Below are 23,809 nucleotides of genomic sequence, written 5' to 3'. Positions count from 1 at the left end.
AGGAAGCCAGTAATGAAAACACAGGTAAACCCAGCCTCAGAACTCTGATGGGGACAGCACCATCCCAAATGGGGCCTGTCTGCATTCCTCAGTTTCAGTTTGCAAGGCCCCTTCTGGTATCAATGCTTTACTTTAGAGCTGAGAAATGGAGGAGTAGTCAATGTCTCCGAAAAATGGGCTTGGAGCATTGAAAGTGTATGAGAAACAAACACAACGTAGGACTCCACTTGGGAATACAGTGGATGGATACCTCACATCCACACATTCAAAACAAAGTCAGAAAAATAATCTGATGAGACTTCCTGACAAAGGAAGAGAATTGTCATAGCCAACCCCAACCCACCACTGCCTACCTGAAGAGAGGAGAGGCTTTATTCTCCCCTCAGATGTATCAATACATGGAGCAACAGCAAATCATTCTTTTTTACTGGAAGCAAATGCTAAAAACCACAGAACTCAACGAATGCTGCGCCTGCTGCTCAGCCCTGTCAAAGCAGAGGCAGATCACACGCGAGTTCAGTGAGCATTCACACTCACTGTCGTGGGTTTTAGGAACACCTAAGATTGTTATATGTGGACAAATGGGTGGGGGGTCTAGTATTACATTAAAATTAAAACATACGGCCAATAGCTTTTCAGACTTGTCATACAGAGCTTTTCTTCCTCCTCTCTCTTGGGAGGTGATTGACTTAACATATAGAAGTCTTGCAGATTCTTAGCACTTTCCCAGTGGGATGAGAATTAACATGTGGCAAAAGTATTACACATTCCCAGACATCATCCCCTTTGTAGTCTTAACTGTTCAAAACCCCCTCTGTACCTGGGGTGCTTCATCTGTCTGCTACAGCTAGTCAGTGTCTAGCAGCAGTTTTGACCAGCAGGCCTCTTCCAGCCTTGGCTGTCAGACTTTCTGACACCTTGTGCCTGTTAACATGGACAGGCAGGCAGCCCCCTTTTGCCTGAGCAAATGCAGTTCAAAGGAGCTCTCCTAGACCTAGTTGGCTGGAGTTCTGTGCTTTGCATGGTTAATCTGCTCAAGTGGCATGCTGGTCAGGCAGCGCCCTTGGCTAGTCCAGAAAGCGCCGGCGTGAGCCCATCCGGGAGCGGTTTGAACGGCGAATATCAAACTTGGAGTCCCGACACTTCTGGCAAACATAGACCTCCGGGACATTTGATTTGCGGATCTTGGCACAGGAGAGGTGGATCCAGGTGTGACACTCATTGCACTCAATCATTGGCCGACCAGCAAAAGGCTTCATGCAGAAGCAGGTGACTAGGTCCCAGGAATCGTCATCTGGAAAGAGAAAGAGCAAGGTAAAACGACCTCCCTCCATGTCCCTACTGCATCTTACCTGTACCTCAACTCTTCCCTCTTGGACCTAACTTGATCTGGAGGTTTTGAAGGCCGATTTTGTATGCAGGCCTCTCCAGGGCATGCTGGAAGCTGCAGTCTGCCTTGCCACCTGCACTTTGCTCTTGTACAGAATCTCAGCAGCTGCCCCAGGAGAAGTGCTCAGCTCCAAAACCAGCTTCTGACTCGTTTCCAGCTTTACATAAAAACTCATCCCATGGAAAGGGCTCTAGCCTGAGCCTGGACACTGTAATTCAGGCCATTGGTCACTGAGCAGTGAAACTCTTCTCTGCCCACCTTTTGAAAGAGCTAAGAGGCTTGTGCAAATGCTAATGAATTTAGCTCTCAACCCCCTCTCCCAAAAGATAGGTCTGCATTATACTGGATTATACAAAAAGGCTGTGTATGGGATCACTAACAGTCTGACCCACTGTCTCTCAGAACATCTCCCACTATCCCACCCCCGCCACCACCACATACCTGAATCCACCATGATGTCCTCATCGTCCCCAGTGCCATCTTCATCCCGGAACACAACCTGCTTGCCCTGCCGGATGACTGTTCGCTTGCCCACGCTGTGTATCTCCACAGCCTGCTCAGAGTTAGCAGCAGCGTAAGAGACATTCGAAGGACTATCAGAGTCCCACACCGAACAGTGGTCGGTCACGGACTGAGGGTCACCCTCAGATGAAGGGCTCATGGGGGTTTCTACATAAGAGTCCTCCACCTCGAGGTCCAGGAGCTTCTCCTCATATTCTTTCTCCACAGGCACTTCTGTTTCCCTTCTCTTCAGTTTTTTCTTCTTCCTGATTTTATCAATTTGCTTTCGTTCTGGCAGGAAGCTGCTAGGCTTTGCTCGCTGGAACAGGGAAGCATATGGTTTTGTTCGCTTGAGCTGACTAAAGTTTTTTCTATTCTTGACTGGCAGGGAGACAGCAGAAGGGAGGTCACTGAATCGGGCATCCCAGCTATCACTGTCAATGGTCCCACCAGTGCTATTAGGAGGACTGGGGCTGCTCCTCAAAGGTGTCTCCTACAAAATGTTAAGAGAGCAAAAGTAAGCATTGTTTTAAAGCTGATAGCTATCCACCCTATAGTGTTTACCATTTTTTATTCTAATACAGCCTAGTGTTTATGGTACTTCAGCATTTGCAGTCAAGTGCTGTGTGGCAAGTTCAAAGAGTTAAAATTTTCACTCCCTTCCATATGCTTTGAAACCTAGGCCTCTGCCAGGAACTCCAGCCCAGGAGAAACCAAACAACCCCAAAATGAGTAAGCTGAACTCTGTAGCCCCAGAGGTCTGGAAAGGGGCAGAGACACGACATATTTCAAATACCTTAAATGTAACCTTGTGGCATTGTACAAAGAGTGCCCGCCACCCAAATAATTAAAGACTGGATTTTTACACTTTGTTCAGCCTCTTCAAGCCAAACAAGGTTTCAGACATTTCATTTTTGATTAAAGAGAAACACATGCATATCATAAGAGACCAATTGTTACCTTTAAAACTTCCTAAATGTAAGGCTATTTGCTGGCAGTTTCTTCTGGACTATCACATTTCAGTGTGTTACTTTTGACCCAGTAAGAGCTTTCACAGAACCCAACCCCTTTAAACACAAAAACTAGCATTTAGGTATTTATGTTGCATAGATCATCACATCATCATAGTTTTGTAAGCTGCTGCCAGGAAGACCTTTTCCAACACATGCAGGAAAACCTTTAGCCTCCCACCAGTAATACACTGGCATGTGTCTGTGATAAAATAAGGGGCTACACATTACCTCTTGGGGGTAGGGGATGTAACCAGCATACGCCAAGACAAAGGTGCAAAACTTGTTAAAATCTTCCACGGTTCTGTGTCTCTTGGAGCCTGGGGAAAAATCCTGTTAAAAAAATAGTGACCAGGACATTAACTTGGGATTTTGAAGAAGGGCAGTGGGAACAACTTTGTGCAACTAATTGTCTATCTCTGAGAAAGTAATAGCTCTTATTCTATCATTGCTCTTGTGTAAGTGTATATTTCATGAGCCAAAATGCTAGGCACTATGAAGCCATCCTGTAATTTAGCACATTTATCAGGTCCCTCGGCCACTATCAAATTTTTGGGTGTTTCTAGTTCTTCTTCCAGCTGTTTCCACATCTGTCCCCAGGGTGGCTTCTAACACCTTCAGGGTCTAGTACTGTATGGCATCACATTCCTAAAAACTGGTACTGAAGACAGTGAAGAAGCTAAACAGTTAGCAAAACTTAGCTGGTCAGCTAGTGTGGAGCCCCTCTCCCCTAAGGCAACCAAGGAGTTCAACTCAGGGATTGCTGTTCTCTTCCTAGTGCAAAGTCTCCATCATGTCTTCTACCCAGACCTCAAAGCTGCTGGAAACAGCACCATAACTGCACATGCAGCCTCTGCTAGGACACAAGAAGCTTCTTCGGGGCTTGCACCGAGAACTCGGTCGCGAGACCCCAGCGCACCATCTAGCACCCAGTCGGTACAATGCCTGCCCCTGCGCCGCAACGTGCAGCGGAGCAGGGGATGTGGGTACACCCGATCACCATTCACGTTCAAAACTGAACTGCCAAGAGCCAAGGCAGGCTCCGGGCACCACCCGCCGCTGCCCCCGCCCTGCGCACGGAGCCCGGGGAAGCCATGCCCGTGCCGCGAGCGGCGCCGGAGGCGGCCATAGGCTCCGCCCCGCCGGTCCGTGATGGAGGAGGGCCCGATCCGGGGCGGGGCGGGGCGGGGCGGGGGCCGGCTGGCTGCGGGGCGCCCCGGGACGGGGGCGCGCCGGGGTGCGGGGGCGAGGGGAGGCCGGAGCCGGGCGCTGCAGCCCGCATCAGAGCCAGGGCCGTGCGGGGCGCGGAGCCCCCGGGGGACCCGCGCGGGGGTGGAGCCGTGTGCGGGTCCGGGTCCGGATCCGGGGGGCGGGACTCTCCGGGGGCCGCGACCGGGCCGGGGCTCGCGGAAGGGCGGCGGCCGGGGAAGGGCTCGGGCTCGGGCTCTCGGCGCCCGCGTCTCCGCGGGGCGGCGGCGTGGCCCGCTCCGCCAGGCGGGGCGGCGGCGGGGCCACGGGCCGGGGTGTGGAGCGGGTTCCCGGCCCCGGCCCTGGCCCGGCGGGGCGGGGCGGGGCAGCGCGGAGAGCGGGGCCCGGCTCACCTCGGGGGCGAAGGGGGAGGCGCAGGAGTCGGAGTCCATGTCCCGGCGCAGCTGCCCGCCAGCGGGGCAGGGGCAAGGCAGGGCGGGTCCGGGTCCGGGTCCGGGGCCTGGCGCGGGGCGCCGCCGACGAGCCGGGTCCAGCGCCGCCCGGCAGAGCCGCCACCCTGGAACCGCACGGTACCGGCGGGAGGAGCGGCGAGCAGAGGGGCGGGGCGGTGCCGTGCGGGCGCGCGGGGGCTGCCGGGAGTTGTAGTCCAGCCGCGAGCGGCCCCGCGGAGCTCGGCGGGCCCTCGGGGCTGCTGGGAACTGTGGTCCGGGCGCGCGAGGTCTGCCGGGAGGCGCAGTCCGCGGAGAACGACGGCTCCCGGCGGGGCCCGCGCGCCATAGAGCGGCCGGCCGAGGGGTGTGAGGCGGCGGCGAGCGGTGAGCTGGGCTCAGAGCGGCCTTCTGGGCGCGGCTCGCGCTCTCTGCTGAGGGGCCGGAGCCGTGGGCTGCTCTGCGGCTCTCATGGGGAGGCCGGGGCCACCCCCACCCTCACGCAGGCTCCTCAGTGCGCCCAGGCCCGTGGCCCTTGTCCGGCGCGTCACGCGGCTGCGCCCCGGCAGCGAGCCCGGCCGCGCGCCGCTGGCCAAAGAGCCGAGCTGGGCCTGGCGCACGGCACAGCCCTGAGCCGTGCACGGGCGGGTCCGTGGCACCGCGAGCATCGCGCCTGCCACCCCCGCCCGGGATGCTTGACCTAATAAAGAAGGAAGTGGTGTAAGATGGGGCCAGGGGGGCTGACGAGCAACCTGCGGATTGGGAAGCTGTTTTCCAAACGGTCTGGCTTCATCTTCTTTGCCCTTTCTCGGTAGTCATATCCTCTGTGCCTTGAAGTGGCAGAGCTGCTCCATGTACAGAGGAAGATGTACCTGAAGCCATTGTCTATTCAGAAAAAGGAGAGGGTAGAGAAGAGGCATGTGTCAGAAGCATGTGTATTATGATATGCATTGATTTGAGCGCACAGTCAATAAATCTAATTTTAGTTTCTGCAGCTTTGGCAGCATCCCTCAAAACATTTACATGCAGTTTTATTTTGCATAGGAGATAAGTCACATTGGTGTAGTGCTGAAGTTATGTTTGATGGGAAGGTACTGACTGAATTACATGGCATGCATCATTCACATTACATGAATTCTGAGCTCTAACCTTACATGATTGTAGCTTGCATTTCTGGGCCAGTGTAGCTTTCTTGCCACGTTATGGAAGTAATAGGTCATCATTCATTTAAAGCTGGGAGTGCTGTGGTTAATAGATATGTTAGCACTGGCAAAGAATGGTATTGCTTTGTAACTGTGTTTTCAGTATATTTGTGTATTTATTTGCCTTACCTGATATGCGGGTATTGTGTGCCAAGACTCTAGTAAGTAACATTTGAATTTATCAAAGAAAAAACTGAGGCAGTGTGTGCATCCTGAGTCTTGAACAATAATCAGTGTATAGACATCAGTAAAGAATGCACTACTGTATCAGGGTACTTTTGAAGAACATCTTAATTTGGAAGTAAAATATGGAAGTATTTATGTAAAAGGAAGCTTATTCCTTCCTTTTAAAGAAATCCAGGATTTTGCTTCTCCTTGTTTTGCCAAAAACACCCGCAACCTTGACTTGTAAGATGTTGGCGTGCCAGGGGTGGACAGTGGGGGAGCTGTGAGAGGCCTGATTCTTGTTGTGGCAGTGCAGTCTCGGTCCCTTCCCTGCCACTTCCTCCCCAGATGCATGTGCACCTGCCATGGGCAATGAGCCGGGCTGAGGCTCTGTGCACCCCCGTGCAGCCCCCTGCCGCCTGGTGTGAGCAGTCTCGGGTTCCATAGCAGGAGGTGGCAAGCAACTGTATCCCCAACCCAGCTTGTTGCCAGCACCAGGTTTATGCACACCTGGGGGGGAGACTGGGGGAAGGGAGGAGTTGCAAGGTATTGGATCCTTATTGTGGCAATGCAGCCCTGGCCCCTTCCCCATCCCCATCCCCATCCCCCAAAGGCATGCATACACTCACTGCTTGCAGTGAGCTAGGCCGGGGCTCCATAGACCTGGAGGCACGCATGCTAAACATAATGCCTTCACATGCCACATTCTGGCATGCATGACAAGGATTGCCAACCCCTGAGCTCAGATTCATTGTTGCTGACAGCTTTTCTTCCAGTTGTATCTGGAGCTGGATTTAGAGGAGACAGACTTCTAAATAGAAACCCCATATGTACTCTTTGTTGAAAAAAACTTAATTGAGCAGTTCATATTTAGTATCTCCATGCTGGCTGGCAAAAAAGGAGCTAATTTTCAGTAATTGTGTCCAATGATGACAGGATGAAAACTAAGCATCACTTCTTTGTTCCTATGTTGGCATTGTCTGCAGAAAGGTGAATGATCATTTCAGCTGTGGATACTGAATTTCCCTCTGCCCATTAGGGGATGGGAGTAAGGCAGCAGTTCTTGTGGAACAGGATTTGGGCAAAGTGCAGACAAAGCAAGACTCTTGTGTTCCAGCAGATCCCAGAACTACTATAGCATATACATATGTCTCTGTGTGTCTGCATCATTTAGTGATCATGTGTGTGCAGTTATAGACAGCTCTGGAACTAGGATCTACTTGTTGCTAGATTATGGTGGTTCAGATGGTATCTTTCTTTGATCTGTGTATTTTCTTAAGGTGATAAAGTGAAATAAGAATGAGCAAAGGAAGGCATAAATCAGTTCCACATTCATGGGAAAATGAAGTTACTCAATGCTGGGTGTTATATGGTTACAAGAACGCTATTAAACAATAAATAGCCTTTCCTCTTTGACATTGCTCTTTTTCCAAATAAGGTTGTTCAGCTATGTTGCTGCTCTTATTTTTGAAGAGTGCAGGTTCTTTGAGAATAATTAATAGTATATCTGTTTCGGGTAATGTTGTGAGAAGCTTGCACTCATGGGTGTGTTTTTAAGTACTTTGGGCCTTTTCAGAACATTCTTCTTCCCATTTAATCATTAGCAAGTGTTATGCACTTTCCTTGTTCTAGTTTGTCAGCTCTACACAGTCGTATTTTCAATTCTGTTGTTAGACTTTTCCAGAATAGGTGTAATCTGTTTCTAATTTGAGACCAAGTCTGTTTCAAATAGGAGCTGTTTTCATGACAGACTCTATCACTGTCAGCTGCCATCTCTTCACACTCTACAGCTATGAACTCTTTCTGAGTGCTTGACAACTCCTGCCTAAAAGCAAGGTGGCTTTCTTTTTCTTTAATTGTCTACTCATTATATTAAAAAATATTAAACACAGCCAAGAAATACCCATGAGGCTTTAGCCACTTGACAGTGTGGACATGGCAGAGACCCTGGTTTCAAGAGCCTCAAATACCTGAGTCCCAGCTTGTTCAGAAAATGTTTCCCCATGGCTAATTAGCTGTACAGCTCCCTGTACCTCAGTGCCTCTTCACTTGAGGCTCACTTCATCTTCCCATTGAGTCCCCCTCCTTTCTGCAGTCCTTTTCTCCTGTCAGTTACCTCCACTTTTTCTTTAGAGTCTCCCCCTCCATTTCTCTGATGTATTCCCTTCCAGTAACTTCCCCTTTTCTCCCCCAAAGTACTGTGGAACCAGCATGACACTTGGGAACGAAGTAGCATGTTCTTATGCTTGTGTTATCCTTCTGTTCCATCTTTTCTGTGTAGATCATGAATTCTTAATGAAGGGGGACAAGATCTCAATCCTACTATATTGTTCATAATGAAGCATGATACAAGACTTACAAAAATTCATGGTTTAATATTTGTAGAAACATGCTTTGCTTTCCTGCCTGTTTACATTATCTGGTATGCCTTTGTTGTATTTCAATTCTTCAACAACAAACTGAATTTAACATACTTCTGGTTCAAAAGAATCATACTTTTTTGTACTCTTTAAATAATATATTTAAAACTGGAGAATCATATGGGAAGCTTTATCCAGAAATATTTATTGCACTGCATAAGTTTAGAAAAGCCCTGGAAGGAGAAGGCTAACACATTATGAAGTTCCACGTGTTAAGTCTACAGTACAGGAATGTAGGTAAGAGTGTTTTAAAGACTTTTTAGCTTATTCATTTTTCTTCAGTTGCCATCTCCAAATTCAGCAGCAATGATCTGAAAAGACAATTGAGCCATCTCATTATCCCATAACTCAAGTTATGGGGTCCCACAGGGGGTCTCTTAGCTCAGAATTCCCACAGGAGGGACCCACAGCAGAAATCAAGTTACAGGACAACTGAGCCATCTCATTATCCCATAACTTGATTCTTCCTATGGGACCATAGCATAGTATGCTAGTGGGGGTAGCACATACAATTACTATGTACCAACTTAGATCTAGAAGAGAATAAACTAAACACATTTTGATATTATATTCTGATATTACATTTGTTGTTTGATATTTTATTTATCCTGTATTAATGTGCTTGCACAAACTTCCAGCTGTTTGATTCATTATTACATAACATTCAGCAATAAGGTACTTCATTTCACTACATATTAAGGTATTGGCAGTGTCTTAATGTAGATTTCCATTAGGGAGCAAGAAGCTGATTCTGTGTCTGTGTTCATGGTTTTTAGGCTGGATTTTTTTGCTACTTTAAACAGACATTGCACATGGTGAATAAAAAATGTTTGTAGGGTGTGTCTTATATACAGTCAGTCTTTCTGGAGGAGTCTGGTATGAGTCAGCTGCTGGCTACACTTACTGCAGCAGGTGTTTGGAGGAACAAAGGCATCACCATCCGGGTTGTACAGGTTTAATTGTGTACATTAGTTCTCTGAAAACACCTGTCTGGCAGATTGAATATGGTGGAGAATTTAGGTGGCTGCCATTAGCAGTATGAATAGTGTGACAGGTACACCACTGCTTATTTTTTTCACAGTATTTCCTAAACTAATGATTTCCTGTGTAAATTTACAGCTATGCAGGCAAAAATCCCTGCTCTAGGCTGAACCACCAGAGATCTTGAAGGCACAGTCCAAAAGGGATGAAATAAGATTAACTTAGTTTGTGAGGATTTCTGCCTGAATTGAACTGACTTCTGGCATGTGCAGGTTCCATCAGAATTTGCTGAATAATGGTGGGCTTCCTGTTACTGGAGCAAGAAAACCCAGAGCTCTTACTTAGTTTGTTCAAAAGCCCCAGAGTCGAAGGATTTCAACAGACTGCTGCTGTGTTTAGTCTGTAGTGATTTTGAGAAAGGTGCTCTAATGCTTCAGTGAGAAGAACTGTTTTGTAACAGAGCTTTGTTTTGCGGCTTGACCGTTTTGTCAAGTAAAATGCTTGGTTTGTCAAAAACTCTTTTGGGAGTTCCCAAGGGTCTCTCTCTCTCTCTTTCTCCACCCCTCGCGCTGGTACTCCGTGTCTCCCGCCGCTAGCGGAGGGAGAGATGACCGTAAGGCGGTGACTAGCTCGGGGAAGGGGCGCGGTCGGAGCCAAGGTGCGGGAGTGCGGCTGCGAGCAGGAGGCGCTGGCGCGGCCCCCGCCCCCAGCGCCCAGCCCCGGGGCGGGCTCCGGGCGAGCGCTCCCGGCCAGGCTGGAGCGGAGGCGCGGGTGCGGCGCGCCTCTAACGCCGGTGCCTTGTGTCCCCGCAGGGCGCGATGGAGGCGAGCGGCGCGGAGCCGGCGCACGCCGTGGCGCTGCTGCGGGGGCTGAGCGCGCTGCGCGCGGAGCGGAGCCTGCTGGACGTGACGGTGGTGGCGGGCGGGCAGGAGTTCGGCGCGCACCGGGCCGTGCTGGCCGCCGCCTCGGGCTACTTCCGCGCCATGTTCGGCGGGGCGCTGCGCGAGGCGCGGGCCGAGCGCGTGCTGCTGCACGGCGTGGAGCCCGAGTGCCTGGCGCTGCTGCTCGACTTCGCCTACACGGGCCGCGTGGGCCGCCTGGGCCCCGACATCGCGGAGCGCCTGCTGCGCGCCGCCGACCTGCTGCAGTTCCCGGCCGTGAAGGAGGCGTGCGGCGCCTGGCTGGCGCGGCAGCTGGAGCCGGCCAACGCGCTGGACATGCAGGACTTCGCCGAGGCCTTCGCCTGCCCCGCGCTGGCGGCCGCCGCGCACCGCTTCGTGCTGCGCCACGTGGGCGAGCTGAGCGCGCAGCTGGAGCGGCTGCCGCTGGCGCGGTTCGTGTCCTACCTGCGGGACGACGAGCTGTGCGTGCCCAAGGAGGAGGCCGCCTTCCAGCTGGCGCTGCGCTGGGTGCGCGCCGACCCGGCCGCCCGCGCGCCTCTGCTGCCGCAGCTGCTGGCCCACGTGCGCCTGCCCTTCGTGCGCCGCTTCTACCTGCTGGCCCACGTGGAGGGCGAGCCGCTGGTGGCGCGCTGCCCGCCCTGCCTGCGCCTGCTGCGCGAGGCCCGCGACTTCCAGGCCGCCCGCTACGACCGGCACGACCGCGGGCCCTGCGCCCGCATGCGGCCGCGCCCCTCCACCGGCCTGGCGGAGATCCTCGTGGTCATCGGCGGCTGCGACCGCGACTGCGACGAGCTGGTCACGGTGGACTGCTACAACCCACGTACGGGGCACTGGCGCTACCTGGCCGATTTCCCCGAGCACCTGGGCGGCGGTTACAGTATCGCAGCGCTGGGCAATGACATCTACGTGACCGGTAAGGGCACAGGTAGGGCACCTGGAGACATGCGGAGCCCCGCGTGCTTTGGCCCTGGCGATGCTGGTGGCCTCGGCAGGGAAGCCTGAGCTCCTGCTGCCACCTCGGGAGGGGTGGGGGGAGGAGTGACTCCTTGGCCCCTGGGCAGGCAGCAGAGCATCTTTCACAATGAAGATGCATCCCAGCTCTGGTCTCCAGGCAGGGCGAAAGGGCTCTGCATGCGGCTGCTCTGCAGCACGGCAGGGAGGGGGCAATGCTGAATGGGGTTTCTCTGCTCACCCTTGGTTGCTGCCACCCCTGTGGACTGATTGTTCAGGATTAGGGATGGACCTGAAGGCTGCAGCTGGGCAGGGAGGCAAGTAGGCAGGGCCTGCCGCTGTGCAGCTTGGCTGAGCAGGGTGAAGAATTAGAGCTTCTGAACATAGTGCCTGTGGGATTTGGGCTTGCATTTTGGAAGACTTAAACAAGGACAGCAGTAGAGAGGCAGTTTGCCCAGGGCATAGTTTGCCCTGTTAGTAAGAGCTCTACATTGACAGAAGCAGAAAAGGTTTGAAATTGTCATGGAAATAATTTGGGACCTTCCTGCAGCCATGACATTTGGCAGCAGGACGTATCTCATTCTTTGTAAATGTATCATGGCCAGACTGTGAGTCTCTGTTTTGAAATGAGGACTTCCCCTCCTGCAGTTATGCTTGTTTAGAGATGGATTTAGTAGCTGATCTCAGACTGGAAACTAATTTGTAATGACTAATACTGCTGAGTATGTAGTTGGTTGTCACAGGCTCTGCACTGGGGTAACTTTTCCGACTCCTGGCTTAAGACTGCAGGGCAGAGTTCACTTTCAGAAGGTTGTAAAATTCCTGCTGTGAGGAGGCTGAGGCTGAACCTAGAGACATGTAAATAGCTGGGCCTACAGCACAAGCTGTACAGCATGAAAACCCTGCACACTTGGGCCAGCAGCTTACCAGGCAGTCTTCCCATGCTGAGCCCTCAGTAGCATTGAGAGCCATTGAGCTGGGCACAGCTGTGTGTCAGGGTGCTGAAGAACAAGAGCCAAAGTGCTATTTTTAGTTTCCTGATTTGTCAGGGGGACAATATTCTTTTATTTAACATACATTAAACAACCTAAAATTTGGTCTCAAGTAAAAGCGGTTTGTGCTAACAAATTATGCTTGAATGATACCAATTTAATGAAAATGGCAACACCTACCACTACCTAGGGTGGATGCAGTGGATATATCCACCCATATATTGTTATATCCTATTTCAGTTCCTGAACCAGAATAACTTATACTAATATAAAGTACTTTTTACTGGTATAACTGCATCTACATTGAAAACATTTATCAGTATAATTATATGTTGGGGTGCCTTTTTTAATAAACTTATACCATTAGAGGTTTTAAGCGAACAAACAGGTCTTTAGTCTGATATATATAAATGGCTAACAAAAAGCCTGGCTATGATTTAATGATGATGGCATGAGTGCAATGTTGAACTGAAGTGCCTGTATTTTTTCTGATGCAACTGTTAAATCTCTGCTCACAGTTTTAAAAGAGCAGCTTAAGATGGATTGGCCTGGAATTCGTGATACTCAGCCCTTCTGCCACCAATCCACTCCTGAGACTGCCAACTTATATCAAGACTCCTGTACTTGCAGGCAGGGTCTCTTGTCATTGAAGATGCTCAGATTGTGTGTTAATTTCAATTTTCCATTGCTCAGAGAACAGGGGATGCTAAAAGAAAGCTTAAAGATAACGGTTATATTAGAAGCAGTATTTAAGTGAAGTCATGTGTCTTGGATTGTTCTTTGGTTATTGGAGGTTGGATACCAAATTTTGCTCCTTGGAAATTTTCAAGCAAATTTAAGATTAGGTGGCATGGTTAGCTTTAAAACTGTCATGATCATGTTTTTCCCCCTCTTCCCCTACTGTGCCAAAAATTTAAGTAATAAGGCAGACTGGGGGGGAAAGCCTCCAACCTAGTTACACTCTTCAAAATAGTAATTTGTTTAACTACATAAATAGATCTGTTTTGGAAGAACCCCTCTTCTCTGTTTCCTTCCCAGACAGTTAATGCCTTGTGAAATATTTATCCTGAAATGTGTTTTCTTCTGTAGGAGGATCAGATGGGTCAAGACTTTATGACTGTGTCTGGAGATACAACTCCAGTGTGAATGAGTGGACAGAAGTTTCTCCAATGTTGAAAGCAAGAGAATACCACAGCTCAACAGTCCTGGATGGACTGTTGTATGTGATAGCCTCAGACAGCACAGAACGTTATGACCACTCCATAGATGCCTGGGAGGCTTTGCAGCCCATGATGTACCCAATGGACAACTGCTCCACCACTTCTTGTCGCGGCAAGCTCTTTGCCATCGGCTCTCTAGCAGGCAAAGAATCAATGATTATGCAATGCTATGACCCCGAAACTGACCTTTGGTCTCTAGTGAATTGTGGACAACTGCCTCCATGGTCATTTGCACCAAAAACTGTAACTCTTAATGGGCTCATGTATTTTATAAGGTAAGTGATGACTTTTTCCCCTTGAGATAAACTGCTTTGTTGGAGAAAATGTCATTGCCGTGCCTAGCTGTATTTAGAAATAAAGACATGGGGTGCACCGATAAAGATTTTTGCACTGATACCAATAGCCGATCTTTAATGAGCCATATCGTCCAATCCTGATCCGGTTGCCAGTATGTGGCCCAGCAGCTTGGAGACCAGCGTTCAGCTGGTAAGTCTGTTGTGAGGCAAAGGGGGATGGAAGGGGAGGGGGGCAAATCGAGGCCCCCATAGTGAGGGAGGGAATGGGGCTGGGTGTTGCCCAGCTAGGGCAGGGTACAGAATGGAGCAGTGGTTTCTCTGGGGGCAGAGGGGGGCGCAGGGAGGGAGAGGAGCGGCTTCCACTGCTACACACACTGGGAGGAAATGGGGGGAGGGGTGCCCCCGGATCTGTGTGCAGGGTGAATGTGGGCTGCTGCTGTGTGCTGGGGCCAATGCCAGGTTCTTCCTGGCTGGGGGCAGGGCTGGGCTGCGCTTGGAGTGACTGGTGGTGCCACTGGGAGGGGAAATACATGGGGCTACAGTGAATTTTGGGGTGGCTGTAGCATCCCCTGTTACCTCCTTTCCAGCACCAACGCTGCCCGCCCTGAGCACAGCCCCAGCCCAGCTCCCATGCTGAGAAGAACCTGGTGCTGCCCCAACCCCCAGTGGCAACTCGCCCTTGCGCCACACACAGATCCGGGGGCACATACCCCCATGCCCTGCTGGGGTGTACGTAGCAGAGAAAGCCAACCCACTGCCGTGCACATCACAAACGTGCTGCTCACAGCTTTGTCCCATGCCCTGCCCTGGCTGTGCAGCGCCTACCCCTTCCTCATCCCCACTCCCTTCCTCACCGCAGGGCCTCGATCTGATCTGCCCCTTCTCCCACAACAGACTTATCAGTTGGATGCTACTCTCCAAGCTGCGGGGCTGCTCCTGGCTGCCTGCGTGCTGCACTGTGTGCATGCACGGGGCATTTATCAGTGACATTATTGGCCACATCAGCCAAAAAAAGCCAATTGCCGATAACATCAATTTTCCTTATGTCAGTGCCAATACAATATGGGACCAATGTATCGGTGTGCTTCTAATAAAGACTACTGACTTGACTTTTCTTCTGGTAACTCTTCTGTGTCCTAACAAAGTTACTGCATAACTCATAGCTCTCGCAATTTAACCTCAAAGACAGACATTAATGTAGTGTACAATGGTCTAAAATTAATCCACCAGTTGGAAAATGGGGTCCAGGCTACAGATCTGGTTGAAATCAATTACACTTTTTTTTTAATGGATTCTTCAGTTTTGTTTTTGTTTAGTGTTTGTCATTATGATGCATGTTCATGCACCTCACACGCACTTTCAGAAGTAAGCCCAGGAAAATAGTAGGTGGGACAGCTGGGTAGTCTATGTGAGCGGAAATAAGAGAACATGAAATAAAATGACTTGCTTACTATTCTTAAGCATCCATTAAAACCAGCATTTACTTATTGTCTGGAGTTGCCCTAATAGTTAAAATACTTAAGTTATTCCATAATTAAAAATAACTGAAAGGCTTGCAATCTCTGAAGCATATGCGAAGGCAGGATGTTAGATGATATGAGCAAACATATCTTAGAAATAGCCTCTAGAAGTTGTTCCTATTGCCTCTGGGGCTTGCTTATAGCAGCAAGTTGTATCCATAGCATTTATGTGCTGTGTTGGAGTTTGTTCTTGATCATCCTAACATCTTTGCTCCAAGCACCTGTTCACAGTTATTGCTTTAATGTTTTTAGCTTTTAGCTAATACTGTAAAGGCTTTCATCATCAGATTACTCCACTGTTATGCTTGCTGAGCCAATTGGACTTGTTGTTTTCAACAGGCTGTTAGCTCAAGGGTCAGAATTTTGAAGAGAGAGTGGTTGACTGTCCCTGGGTGTATCTGGATTACCTGATCCAGCAAAGGACAGAATTGCCCCTGCTCCCCCAAACCACCTGGTTTCCTTGTGCTGTAGATAGTTTGTTTACCGCATGTATTTACATGGGCAGTCACAAAACATTAGGTTTGTATTCACAGGATAAAGGAGGACACAGTTATTCAAGATGCTAAGTTCTATTCTAGTTATTTTTAAGTGACTGATTTATGACCAGCATTAGCGACGCTGGTCACAGCTATAAATAGCTTCATGGCAAAGCAGGGGGGCTTCAGTTACTTCCTTATTAGAAACTGTCTTGAGATGGGAAAGAATGTCCTGTCCTTACTCAAAATAGTATCTGGAATCACGTTAGAGTCTTGTTCCTGGTCTCTCTTCCAGCCATGTCTGTTTTCTCTTTCATTCTTGGAAGTATTTGTCTCCCAAACTGCTTTTTAATATACTGAATCTTAGAGGCAGCAAAAGTGCTTCTTGGTAGATATGGCTTGACAGCAGTGTCCCTCTTTTGAAAAGCTATATTGCAATGTGTGTCTTTTCTTCTCTCACAATTTCATCTATTTAAAAGAAGAGCTGAGGTCCAGTATGCTTAGTTGAGAATCTTGGGGACTCCAGAAGTGCGAGCTAAATAGGGTGATGTGTAATCATTTGACTTTTTGTGAGCATCTTCCTTCCTTCATACATGCCTTTGCTGTCAGATCAGGGGAACATTAGGGCAGGAAGGGAAGGTTTCTGTATATGTATCTTATATGCCAATGACAAATCTTAATCAGTGTTGTCCAAAAATAACTGCAGGGCATAAATGTGAGTTTTGTTGTATGATCTGCAGACTGTTCACAGACATGATGGTAGTTGAACAAATGTCCATCAGGGATGGTGTTGCTATGGGATTCTTGCAGGGTTGTCTTGTTTATTTCATCTTATTGCATTCACATTTGTTCCTATCACTTGGATTGGCTAAGCAACCAGTCGTCATCTCTGTCACCACCAGAGCATATGACTGCTCAGAAAGACTTAATACTTGAAGGGGGGGAGGGGATGACACCTTAGTAATGCTCATCTTAAACTCTTTTTTTCTGCTGTCATTCGTTATGTTAACCCTTATTTAAGGATTTTATAGCCAAAAGTAGAATTATGCCATCAGAGATGGCTACACCATTTAAATGGAATTCTGTTAACAGTTTTTCATCAAATGCAGGATAATTTAGATCTTGAAAATGAGCCATTTAAAAATGGAAACTGAAACTAATCAGTGGGTTAAAAACATATAATTAAGCAAAAGCTTATGGATCTTTTTGTCTGTCAGCTTTTATTCTTATTACGACTTTCTTGGGTTTAGATTTTTGCCCTGACCTTGTTCTTTGCATATTCTTGTGTCAGCAAAGCACATTTGTGTCACAAACACCCCTCACCTGTTGCTGTCACAAGTCTGCCTCATGCCTGGAATGAGTCAAGCCTTGTGGGATTATACTGCTGCTGCTAGTTCTTCTATTACAGGTCTCTTGTCCTTCCTTTATTTCCCTCACTCCATCTAAACTTGGTACTGGTTGAAGTTCCAACCCAGCAGGGATACTTCTAGTGGTAACTTACGGTGAAGAGAGTTTGAATCACCCCAGGACACAGTTGGATTCCTGCAAGATTCTTAGGCACTTGTTATTTTGCAAAATGAAGATCTTCAGGAAGCAAGTACAGATTATGAACATGAATAGTTGTTTACAAACATGTTTTCAGATTGGATTGTGAAAAACCAAGCATGCCGAAACTTCTCAGGGCTACTCTTACAGGTTTCCCTCAATTTCTGCAGATTCCATATATGCAAATTTGCTCTTATGCTGTCACCTTTTTTCTACCCAAAATTCCTTATATGTATAGTAAATTCACTCTTATGCGATTAGGGCTCTGTTTCTCCTCACTCACCCCAGCCCCTGGGCTGCACCATGCCATGGTGCAGGCAGGTGGTGTTGGCTGCTCACAGGGTCTGGTGCAGCAGCTGGGGTAGGTGGGGAGTAGCAGAGAACCCCTAGCAGAGCCCCTTAGTTTCGAATCTTGGGGACTCGAGAACTGAGAGCTAAACAAGGTGATGTGTAATCATTCAATTTTTGTGAGCATCTTCCTTCCTCCATACGTGCCTTTGCTGTCAGATTAGGGCAGGAAAGGAAGGTTTCTGCATAGGTTCAGGGCACAGTGCAGTCCAGCGGCTGCAGGCAGTTAGCATCAGCTGCTCCTGCAGGGACTGGGGTGAGTGGGAAGAAGTGGAGGCCCTGGGCTGCAGCAGGCAGCAAAGTGGCAGGAACTGTGAGTGGGTGGGGGGGGCAGGGCTGTGGGATGGGAGGGTGCAGCTGTTGCTGCTACGCATCCCCCAGGAGGGCTGCAGGCTGGGGGGGGTGGGCTGTGCCAGGCTCTTCCTGGGGGTGGGGCGCAGGAGAAGGCTCCCAAATCTGTGCATGGAACAACAGCAGGCTGCCGTGACAGGCTGGGGCTGGTTGCACCACTGGGCTCTTCCTGGTGCTCCATGCAGGTGGAGGCTGCTGCCACTCCAAAATTTGCCCTAGTCCTCGCAACCTGCCTGCCGAGCTCTGGGGAGAGCCTAGTGATGCCCCCGGCCCCAGCCTGCAGCAGCATCCTGCTGTAGTCCTACACTCAGATCCAGGGGCTCCTCCTCCTCCTCCCCCCCCCCCGAAGTACTCAGTGCAGCTCCCCAGCCCACAGCCCTCCCAGGGGACACGTAGCAGCAAGAGCCATGCCCCCCTGCACCCACTCTCAGTTCCTGCTGTTTTGCTGCCTGCTGCAGCCCCAGGGGCTGCCAACAAGCTGTGCTGTACCCCTCCCCCTGCCCCTTCCCTTGTCTTGCTCCCTCCCTCCCTCACTGCCATGGAAATGTATCCCTATTTGTTACATTATAAAGTGGGTTCTCTTTATCCAAATTCAATTTATGTGCTGTTCTCTGGGAATGCGTGTATTGCATAAATCAAGGGAACCGGTATATGAATTGTGCATGCACCAAGACTGAGTAGCAGTCGGGCAGTCATACAAACAGGGATGCTGCAACATGGCATGGATGATCTGTGTTCATTCTGTTTGTCTCTTGATTACTGCTCTCAACATGCAACTGGCTGGTTTAGATGGGTGGGTAACCTTTTAAACATCAAATGACAAAATACTTATTAAAGAGCATGCAGCTTTGACTTGGGAGAAGCAGGAAAATGGTCTCCAGGCTCTTTGTACCACTTCATTAGTACCGAATCTGGAGGAGACTTAGTATAATAATGTAGTCTAGAAGTCATTGCTAGCCCTTTTTCACTTGTTCCTGGTCTCTGCCTATTTATTTTCCTGGGCTGGCCATGATGCTGCCATACAAAAAACAGATGCTTGGAGCTAAGGTGTGCATCAAGCCCCACATCCCCTTGCAGGTGGCATTTGCTCAACTTGCATGTGGATTTGGGAATGCAACTCTGGAAGCAAAAAAGTAAATGTAACATTTCAGACTAGCTGAGATGGATTTATCACAGGGGTTGGCAACATATGGCCTATGGCTGGATCCAGCCCACTAGCAGACTGGATATGGCCCATGGCAGCATTACACGAGGCAGTGCCCCACCCGCTTATGCTGGGGTAGCCTGTGCCGGGCTCCTGCTGGCACCCGTAGCCTGGTCCTGGCCAGCACATAGCTTTTGGTAGGGCTGTTTCGGGTGTGACTGTGGCCAGGTGCTGCTCTGCTCAACACTTATCCAGTGGCAGCTTCTGCACCTGATCTTGCCCCGCCTTATGTAAAAGGAAGCTCCCTCCCCTCACCCATGGCAGGCCCCTGGGACCTAGCATCTGGGCAGCCCCCTTCCCGCACAGATGCCCTTCCTACACCCCCCCAGAGCTGTCACCATCCTGTGACTTGGCCCCATGATGTCAGTCTTGCCCACCCCTCCTGCTCCTGAACACTGCTCCCCACCTGCCCACAGCCCCATAGGGAGTTTTGGTGAGTTGCTGGGGGAGGGGTGTTGACCCAGCTTGCAACAGCACATCAAAGCTCCTCATGTGGCCCTTGAGCCCAACTAATTGCCTACCCCTGTTTTATCAGGTGCTTGATGAGGTGGAGAAGGTTTTAGATCTGACTACTAGTTTCCTTTTTTACTTCCACAGAGATGATTCTGCTGAAGTGGATGTTTATAATCCAGTGAAGAATGAATGGGACAAAATACCTCCCATGCTTCAGGTAGTACACTAACAGGGAGTTCATTATAAAAACTATTGGTAATGGTTGAAAATAATGTCCTTGATTTGGATTATGACCTTCTCAAGGCAAGGAATGACCATGTATATTCCACAAGGCACAAAGGAAATTCAGTGAATGGTAATGATATATTCCATTCTATACCAAAGCTAGAAAAAGTCTGCTTCAAAGCATTTGCCATTCAGATAGCAAATGGAACTACTTAGCCAACCCAGGATAGTGCTGCAGAGTGGTGACACAGTTTTTTTGCTTTGTCTCATGATTCTTGAACCATAGTTTCCCTAGTGGAAGTTAATGCTGTTTGGCTTTCAGCGAAGCTTGACCCTGGTCAGTTTTGCTGTGATATGCTGCCAGCACAATTATAAGCAGAGATCCTGGTTTTCTCTGATTTAAAAAAACAAAACCAAAAACCCTGTTTTTGGATTAAATATACATAATCCAAAAACAGGGGATTTTTTTTTTTATCAGAGAAAACCAGGTTCCCTGATTATAAGTGAGGCTTAGAAACCTGTGGGTCAGACTCTCCAAGGTCAGAGTTTGGTAGGTCTAAATCACCTACTGGTGTCTATTACCATTGTGATTTCAGCAGTTATCAGGCCAACAGAGAATTCAAATTAAGACTGCTGGCCAGATTTGATCCTGGGCTGTCTATCAAAATGGGCAAAACTCTTTTCTTTCTAATTCTAGGTTCATGTTGGGGGTAGTGTGGCCGTGCTTGGTGGAAAGCTCTACGTCTCTGGTGGCTACGATAACACATTTGAACTTTCATATGTGTTGGAAGCTTATGATCCAGAAATTCGAACATGGAGTATAGTGGGCCGGCTTCCTGAACCCACCTTCTGGCACGGCAGCGTCAGTATATTCCGACAGTTCATGCCAGAAACTACCCAGGAGGATGATGGCATCACTCTGGATAATACCATTAACCTGAACAGGCAGCACCAGCATCTTCAGAATCAGAATCTGAATGAATTACGTTAGCTGTAAAACCTCTCGTTCCTGTGGCTTAAAGTGCATTCGTTACAGATAACCAGTGTCATTATGAGATGGGGCAGAAGCCAGCTGGTGCTTGGAGACTGAAACATACCGATTCGTAATTGCAAGTAGAGGAGTGAAAATCCTCAGAGATTAAAATGTTGCTGTAGAAACATAGATGGTAGAAAGTTAGAAGCCTCTTTGGGTGCAGTGTCCCTCAGCCCTTTCCTGCAAAGTGAGAAGGTTCAGTGTAACCCATGAACCAGCTCTGAGGCAAGCTCTGAAGAAAACAGGCATTTTAAATATCACTTGTAATTTAAGCACCATAGTCACTCTTTCAGGGTTGCATAACAGTTTGTGATTAGACACCTTTCACAAGGATCCTGCAGTCAGCATCTTTCCATTTCACACTTCACATTTGCCACCAGATTCCTTTCTTCTTAGTTTGTTCTCTGGAAGTAGACACAGAAGACAGACAGGACCAAAGTCTCTTAATGCCCCAGGCCCCTCCTGTTGGAAGGATGGGTCTAGCATGGTCTGCCCTGGGCCTGTCTCTGCACAATGTTCTGGAAGAGGATGGACCCTCTCAAACCACATTGGCAAGAGAAGTTCCTTTCCACATACAAGAAAACACGAGGATTAACTATCTAGCCCTAAATATACTGCACCACCATAGCCTTTCATCACTGTTCAGGCTTTCACTCAGAACATATACCATGTGGCAGTGGTGTGAAAAGCTCATGCAGGGTTGAATTGGTGGGATGTCACATTCCCCCCCACAGCCTTCAGTGTATGTGTAATTGACTTTAAAAAACCCACGTTTCGGTCCTTCAGATATGTTTGTTGCTTTAAAATGCTTGCATGTTTCCTGCCCCTTCCTTGGAGGACAGCTCTGTTTCTTTAGAAAAGTTTCACATTTTCCCCTCTGAGGCAGGCTGGCAGGTCACTTTGGGACTGGTAGTACATTTCAGTCCTTTAGCAAAGAACCTCTTTCTTTGCATCCACACTGCGATAAAGCTGCTGTTTGTATCAAACTGTTTAGCTAGCAGCTGAGCTATGCAGAGAAGTTTCTGCAGCATGTTCTTGTGTCAAAGTGGGGTTATTTGCTATTTGTTCTTAATGCTAAGTGAGCTCTAAAGACTAACTTGACTCTTTCTTATCAAGCCCTAAGCACTTGTGCTGGACTGAACACTTGGGCCCTGGGCCATGAATGCTGTTAGAGGCAAAGGACATGTTCTCATGACTTAGCCACTTTAAGGAGATGGATCAGACTTTTATTCTTGGAGAGGAGGACTTAAAAGATGATAGGTAGAAAATATAGAAGAGCTTCCTGGGGACCCTACCATACTTCTGAGCATTTGGCAGTGTATTGCACAGAATTGGATATGTAGATAAACAATATAATAAAGAACTGCTGAGGTAAATGATGATTTAAAAAATGGATTCTCTGTGTTAAAAAGCCTGGGAGATTTTTTTGCAGTTTCATCAGTGCCATAGTTGCTGGCATTTGAGCAGTTGATAAATGCTAGCTGGGGGCCTTGTAAGTGTATCCACCATCAAAATTAATTCTGTGTAGGGTGCAGTGTTGCCTTTGCAAGTTCTGCTTTTCAACCTAAGTATGTAATATAATGAGCTTCATTTTATTTCCTATATTTGACCCAAACAAGCAAGTTTCATTAGAAGAGAAACTCCTTGCTTCATACCTGGTGGAACATCTCAGATAGTGCTCCTCTAAAACAACTTTCAGTTCAAAAGTCAATGTGGCCCAGTCGAGCATCAGCAGGAATGAAGAAGTGGAGCAGTAGGTGAGATTGTAGCTATGGATTTCATCACTAAAGACTTTATGAACTGAAATTTTAACAACAGGCCATGAACCCAGATGTTCAGTCACAAAGCTTTTGGCTTCTTTATTTGGAAGATGCAGGTTCACAAAAAACACAGTGGTTTTTTTTTTCAAATATGTTAGTATGCAACAATGACTTCGTTATGTACTTAGAGTGTTCCACATGTTCATGATACACAGGTTGGGCTTTTCTTAAATTCTGATGTGTTCTTGCCAGTGCCTTAAAGTTTGAGACAGGGTAATAGAGTAGTTACATGACGGCAGAGTTTAATCTGGCTCACCCTCAGCATGGAGCACAGATACTAAAAAGCATTTGATAAATGCATTAGGCATTAACTTTTGTTTCACATTTCAGTTTCTGTATCTGCATTGGGCTTTGTGCCCTGAGGGCTGAGAGTGAGATTGTCAGGTGGGCACTTCTACCTGTAGTAAAGAAGCTGTACAGGGTAACAGTAGTAACTCTTGCCAATGCCCCAGCTGAGGAAAAGTGAACTAGGTGTCCTGCCCGACAAGTGAGAGAATGCCAGTCACTGGAGCATTTTGGTACCATAACCAGGATTTCAGTATGTCACTTTTTCTGGTAACTGCTATGAAGTTTGGGGAGAGATGGATGTGCACACTGTTATTCTGCACCACAGGGGTGGGCAAGAGCCAAGTTAAACAAGCCTCAAGACAGGTCCTCTTCTACAGAGCACATGCAGGTGGAGTGGTAGGGAAAGAAATAGTAACTTGGTGGCTAATCTAGTGACAGTTAAAAACCTCTATTAAAGTCCATCTAAGTGTGGAACTATTGCTGCCTATAACTTGACTTGCATAGTACAATGGTCAGGTATTTATGCCAAATTCTTAATATGTATAGTATGTCATACTGTAGTGCTTACTGCTGGACTTTGTCTTGAAGCTCAGAACCAGCTAAATAACTATATGGATTTGTATTTATTTTTTGTAAATGCATTGTGTCCAAAATAAGTACAATTTAAATGCCATCCTTTGAAGCAAAGGCATTTTACATTGACAGATTTTGTATTTTTATCCTCGTAGTTTTTTTCAACTTGAAACAATCAAGCTAAATAAAGCAGTTCAGTATTTTTTTCAGTTTTCACTGACTATGAACCTGTTTAGCTTGCCTCTGCTACATGACCCACAGCTGGTCAGAGGCATACTTTCTGACTAAATGGTCACTTTCAAGGCA

At 48.3% G+C, this 23,809-nt stretch overlaps 2 protein-coding genes across 5 annotated transcripts; one reads left to right on the top strand and one right to left on the bottom strand.

Moving 5' to 3' along the window:
• Positions 1 to 405: 405 nt before the first annotated feature.
• PHF13 (PHD finger protein 13) lies at positions 406 to 4,639 on the bottom strand. The gene is made up of 4 exons (XM_090024238.1): positions 4,503 to 4,639; positions 3,133 to 3,234; positions 1,832 to 2,384; positions 406 to 1,294 (listed from the first exon to the last, which is right to left on the bottom strand). The coding sequence occupies exons 1-4, from the start codon at positions 4,539 to 4,541 to the stop codon at positions 1,068 to 1,070; spliced, it is 921 nt and encodes a 306-aa protein (XP_089880364.1). The 5' UTR covers positions 4,542 to 4,639; the 3' UTR covers positions 406 to 1,067.
• On the top strand, positions 4,557 to 23,708 carry KLHL21 (kelch like family member 21). Of its 4 annotated transcripts, none has more exons than XM_090024235.1 (5): positions 4,557 to 4,679; positions 10,119 to 11,133; positions 13,241 to 13,646; positions 19,709 to 19,781; positions 20,487 to 23,708. In XM_090024235.1, the coding sequence occupies exons 2-5, from the start codon at positions 10,125 to 10,127 to the stop codon at positions 20,778 to 20,780; spliced, it is 1,782 nt and encodes a 593-aa protein (XP_089880361.1). In that variant the 5' UTR covers positions 4,557 to 4,679; positions 10,119 to 10,124; the 3' UTR covers positions 20,781 to 23,708. The 4 variants fall into 4 exon arrangements, with proteins under 4 accessions (XP_089880361.1, XP_089880360.1, XP_089880363.1 ...); XM_090024234.1 differs by lacking the exon at positions 4,557 to 4,679 and adding an exon at positions 4,726 to 4,925; XM_090024237.1 differs by lacking the exon at positions 4,557 to 4,679 and adding an exon at positions 4,728 to 4,925 and having other exon boundaries at positions 10,119 to 11,121.
• The last annotated feature ends 101 nt before the right edge of the window (positions 23,709 to 23,809 follow it).

The sequence above is a fragment of the Crocodylus siamensis genome, chromosome 12 (assembly GCF_052110815.1).
Source record: "Crocodylus siamensis isolate JL-2025a chromosome 12, ASM5211081v1, whole genome shotgun sequence".
Lineage (NCBI taxonomy): Eukaryota > Metazoa > Chordata > Crocodylia > Crocodylidae > Crocodylus > Crocodylus siamensis.
Note: the sequence above shows the minus strand (reverse complement) of the source record. Positions and strands in the feature narration are given on the sequence as shown.

Coding starts and splice junctions, on each gene's coding strand:
- PHF13 (XM_090024238.1), bottom strand. CDS start 4,541: ATGGACTCCGACTCCTGCGCCTCCCCCTTCGCCCCCGAG. Junction 3,235..4,502: donor CCTCCCCCTTCGCCCCCGAG/GTGAGCCGGGCC, acceptor TTTTTTTAACAG/GATTTTTCCCCAGGCTCCAA. Junction 2,385..3,132: donor ACATCCCCTACCCCCAAGAG/GTAATGTGTAGC, acceptor AACATTTTGTAG/GAGACACCTTTGAGGAGCAG.
- KLHL21 (XM_090024235.1), top strand. CDS start 10,125: ATGGAGGCGAGCGGCGCGGAGCCGGCGCACGCCGTGGCGCTGCTGCGG. Junction 11,134..13,240: donor CGTGACCGGTAAGGGCACAG/GTAGGGCACCTG, acceptor TTTCTTCTGTAG/GAGGATCAGATGGGTCAAGA. Junction 19,782..20,486: donor AAATACCTCCCATGCTTCAG/GTAGTACACTAA, acceptor TTCTAATTCTAG/GTTCATGTTGGGGGTAGTGT.